Source organism: Chaetura pelagica, unplaced genomic scaffold (assembly GCF_000747805.2).
Source record: "Chaetura pelagica isolate M959 unplaced genomic scaffold, ChaPel_1.0 scaffold130, whole genome shotgun sequence".
Taxonomy (NCBI): Eukaryota; Metazoa; Chordata; class Aves; order Apodiformes; family Apodidae; genus Chaetura; species Chaetura pelagica.
The window spans coordinates 606636-611404 of NW_009951915.1; the positions used below are offsets into that span (position 1 = coordinate 606636).

Consider the following 4769-nt stretch of genomic DNA (forward strand, 5'->3'; position numbering starts at 1 on the left):
GCAGGTAGGAATAAAACCTGAAGCACAACGATGGTGCAAAAAAACCCCAACAACCCACCCATTTGTTGGTGTTTTGATGGAGGAGATGAAGCACAGACTTTTTCCCAGTGCCACCCTATCCATCAGCAAAAGCCATGTGCCCAAACCCTTCCTGGGATGCTTGTTTGCCTTAGGACTGATTCCAAACCACCCCTGCCAGCCAACGAGAGGCACCTGGAGTCTCTGGGTCGTGTCTTTCTAGCCAGTGAGTCCCAAAAAAAAAACCCACTGGAAGTTTAACTGAACTGATTGTAGGAGGTTTTTGGTTTTTTTAACTCATTTCCTTCAGCTGCTGTTTTCAAATAACGGTGCCAGGAGAGTGGGTGGGCACACAGGAGAGGAACACCAAGGTGTGATTGAACAGCAGGATCCCAGGGGAGCAGAAACAGCTCCAGACTGTTTCCTGCAGATGTTCCTGCAGATCCAGATGTGCGGGGAGGTCCGAGCCACGGAGTCAATGGCTGCAGCACCAGCTGGGGCTGGTGGTTGGTAACTGGAGGTGGTTTTCTCAAAGCACCAACCCATTGCTTTGGTTATTTTGCAATTCCCTTCCCTCTGAGTCAGGAGGTTTGTGAGTGTCTTGAAGCAACATTACTGGGTGCTCCTGCCTAAAATGTGTTTCCCAGAGGGCACAGTGGGTGCTTTGCTAACAATCCTGACTGATATCAATCAAAACTTGAATATTTACTCCGAAAGCCATGGCTACCTTGGTCAGACCCCCCCTGACCCAGCAAAACTGCTGTTGGGAGGTGACTCTGGGCTTTGGGACCTGTGTCCTTGAGTTACACTTGCAAAATGGTAAATTATCCCCCATCCAGGCCTCATCAACCCTCTAGGTCAGCACTGAAATGATAAATGAACTGCTCTGCAGGACGTTTGAAGCCCACATTTTAGAAGAATTGCTTGCAGCTAATTGTGGGTGCAGATGGGAGCCAGGAGGTGGCTGAATGCCCACGTTGGGCAGCAAGCTGGGGCTGATGTGTGCTTGATCCAAAGCCCCAGCCCTGCCTCAGCCAGAGCCAGAGGATGCTCCGGAGACAGACGCAGCATGTCCCACAGCAGGACACCACTGCACCCAGCAGGGTTTTCCCTTCCCAGCCCTCTGTCAGCTGGAGCTTGGCTGAATGCCTGGACTCATCCTGCAAATCATTTAATGCCCCACTTTGCCCACATCTGAGCGGGGGCACAAATCAGATGAAGGGTTGAAGACACTTCAAAGTGTATCCACTGAGTCTAAAGAAGCAGAAAGGCACTTGGAGAGGATTCCTTCCCATCTCATTCCTGAACAAATCCAGTTTCCTCAATAAACACAGAATAGGGGGTGATCACTTTCCATGTTCTGCAGTGGAATGGACTGTCCAACCTGCAGCAGCATTTCTATACAGACCATGGGGTCCAAGGCATCACTTTTGGGGAAGGAGTTTTGGGATTACAGGAAAGCTGGGGAGGGACTGTTTGCAAGGGCCTGTAGTGACAGGACGAGGGGCAATGGCCTTAAACTAGAGCAGGGGAGGTTTAGATTAGACACTAGGAAGAAGTTTTTTACAATGAGGTGGTGAAGCACTGGAACAGGTTGCCCAGAGAGGTGGTGGAGGCCTCATCCCTGGAGATATTCAAGGTCAGGCTTGAGGAGGCTCTGAGCAACATGATCTAGTTAAAAAGGTCCCTGAGCTCTGCAGGAGGGGGATGGCCTGGATGATCTTTAAAGGTCCCTTCCAACCCTACACATTCTATGATTCTGTGATTCTATGGTTCAGGTCCTTTGAGGGCTGCTGTTCATCACCAAGGGCAAAGAGGAGACCTTCCTCAACTCTTTCTTCTGGTTTGTTACCCAGCCTGGAGTGAGCTGCTTCTCTGCTCCCTGCCTCAGTTTCTCCAGCTGGGGGACAAGCACAACACCATCTGCAGAGTGCTCCCGGCGTGTGAAGCCTCGGGGCTTCGGGTTCACAGAGGATTTGTTTGATCTAGAAATAGCAGGGTTAGAAAATTCCATCCTGCCAGCTCTCGAGAGCCCTCGAGAGTGGAAGAATTTCCCTGCACCTCGGGCCGCGCTGCCGCCTCCTGGGGCTGAGCAGAGCAGCCCTGTTTGTTTGGCTCCAGTCCTAGGGAGCAGCGTGAGCAAAAAACACATTCCAGAAAGGCTCGAGGTGGAGAACAGAGCAAGGCAGGTTCCCCTTCTGGCTGCTGCCCTGATGCTGGTGGCTGCTCCCGCCCTGCGCCTGGGATGGGAATGGGGCTCCAAGCCCAGCTCCTGCCATGGCATCATTTTGTGTCTCCATGTACAAGTGGTGCAAAGCCAGGTTAGGACCAGGCTCATGGCATCATTTTCCCTCTTGGATCTTTACCTCCAGCCAGCATGGAGGGTAGTTTTGGTGTCTGTACTCTATCAGTGTATGGACAACAGCTCCTTTCTCTTCCTCTGCTTCATCCTTGAGGACCACAAGGGTGCCAGGGCAGCTACTCCTGAGCCACAACACACCTCTGCTATGTGCTAATCCACACTAACTCACTTGTGTCCATGCTTCTGTGCTTGGCTCCTTCATCTGCCACCAACACAGCCACTCTTCCTTCTGGGTGCAGTGGCAGGTGTCAGTTCATGGGTGGCACTGGGCTGGCAGACACCAAGATTGCTGCCCCCCATCAGGTGTCTGCATGCCAGCAAGGTCAGTGAGCTCCATGATGAGTCAGAGGATGGTTCAGAAGAAGGATGCTGAGGAGCAGAAAGGATGAGATCATCCCCTGCTGCCCTGGGATGAGAGCCCCACCATCCCCCACCACCATGCCCTTTGGGTCTGGGTGCTTTCCCAATTGCTCTCACCCCCAGGTATCTCTCAGGGCTTCTGCCAGTCAAGCAGAAAAATTGTTGCCTGCCTTCAGAGATGCCTGGGGTCACCCAGCGAGCTGGGGCTGAGGCCCCAGTACAAGTTAAGCTGAACACAAAATGGTTATTACAAGCTCTTCCTCCCCAGCTGTCCAGGTCTTCTACTAAATGCATGGTTTGCTCCAAAAAGTTTGTCAAGGTTTATTTTTAAAGCAGCCTGCATTTGATTAAACATTTGTTTTGGTTTGTTTTTGTTTTTTATCAAGAGGAACTTAAAAGGGCCATCGGCCTGTAAACACAAATATTCCCATTCTTTTGCTGATTCTTTGCATTTTTCTGGTTTTCCCAATGTTTCAGCAGTGCAAGTCTGGGATGTGGGCAGCACCCTCTGCTCCTGCTTGCAGCTCAGGAGCTTGGGCCCATGGTGTGCAAGCAAGAGCTTCTCACAAGTTAAGCACCTTTTTGTGCCTCAGTGGTTTCCACGGTGTCTTGTGTCCACTTTGACAGTCACTCAAACCCTTCTTACAGCTGAGCAAAGTCTTAAAATAGGCCAACAAAGCAAGTCATGGTGAATCTAGTAGGTAGTGTCACTTGTTGTCTTATTAACCTGTGTTTATCTAGTACCTCCAGGAAGGAAAAAGGGTTTCAAACTGGAAGAGGGAAGATTTAGATGAGGTATTAGGAAGAAATTCTTTGGTGTGAGGGTGGTGAGACCCTGGCCCAGGTTGCCCAGGGAAGCTGTGGCTGCCCCATCCCTGGGGGTGTTGAAGGGCAGGTTGGATGGGGCTTGGAACAGCCTGGGCTGGTGGGAGGTGTCCCTGCCCATGCAGGGGGGGTGGGACTGGATGATTTTTAAGCTCCCTTCCAACCCAAACCATTCTGTGATTGGATGACTCTATGATCCCTGCCTCCAGCGGTGCAGGATGTCCCCAGAGCAGCCACGACTCACTCCCCAACGCCGAGTTCACATGCTCAGCCCCATCTCATGGTCCCTCCGCGGGGTCTGGGCACAGAGGCTGCAGCAGGGAAGGGTTTGTCCTTGAGACCCAACAACCCTGTCACGGCTGTGCCGACACCACGCGCCCTGCTCCCCGCCTGCAGCCCCGGACGTGAACTCACGGCTCCCTGTGTTTCCCTCCTCCTCCCGCAGGTCATAACTGAGCAGCCCTTATGACCAACATGAGCTGGAGCTTCCTCACCCGCCTGCTAGAAGAGATCCACAACCACTCCACCTTCGTGGGGAAGGTCTGGCTCACCGTGCTGATCGTGTTCCGCATCGTGCTGACGGCGGTGGGCGGGGAGTCCATCTACTCGGACGAGCAGAGCAAGTTCACCTGCAACACCAAGCAGCCCGGCTGCGACAACGTCTGCTACGACGCCTTCGCGCCCCTCTCCCACGTCAGGTTCTGGGTCTTCCAGATCATCATGATATCCACCCCTTCCGTCATGTACCTGGGCTACGCCATCCACAGGATCGCCCGCTCGGCCGAGGAGGAGAAGAAGTTCAAGGGGTTCAGGAAGAAGAAGAAGCAGTTCGCCCTGGGCTGGCAGGCCGTGCGCAACGCGGAGGACCCGATGGAGGCCGACGAGGAGGACCCCATGATCTCTGACGACGCAGCTGAAAGTGAGAAAGCCAAAGCCCAGCCCAAAAGCAAAGAGCCGCAAAAGCACGACGGGAGGAGGCGCATCCAGCAGGAGGGGCTGATGAAAATCTACGTCTTCCAGCTGCTCACCAGGGCTTCCTTTGAAGTTTTCTTCTTGATAGGGCAGTACCTGCTCTACGGGTTCGAGGTGGAAGCCTTTTACGTCTGCAACAGGGTCCCTTGCCCTCACACCGTGGACTGCTTTGTGTCCCGGCCGACCGAGAAGACCATCTTCCTCCTGGTGATGTACGTGGTGAGCTGCCTGT

The 4769-nt window shown here is 53.3% G+C and overlaps 1 protein-coding gene across 1 annotated transcript in view; it reads left to right on the forward strand.

Moving 5' to 3' along the window:
- Positions 1 to 4016: 4016 nt before the first annotated feature.
- The window catches only part of GJC2 (gap junction protein, gamma 2, 47kDa), a 1537-nt gene continuing 784 nt past the window's right edge, over positions 4017 to 4769 (forward strand). The window contains exon 1 of the mRNA XM_009994519.1: positions 4017 to 4767. Within this exon, the coding sequence (XP_009992821.1) occupies positions 4031 to 4767 (737 nt within the window). The 5' untranslated portion in view covers positions 4017 to 4030. The remainder of the gene's footprint in view (positions 4768 to 4769) is intronic.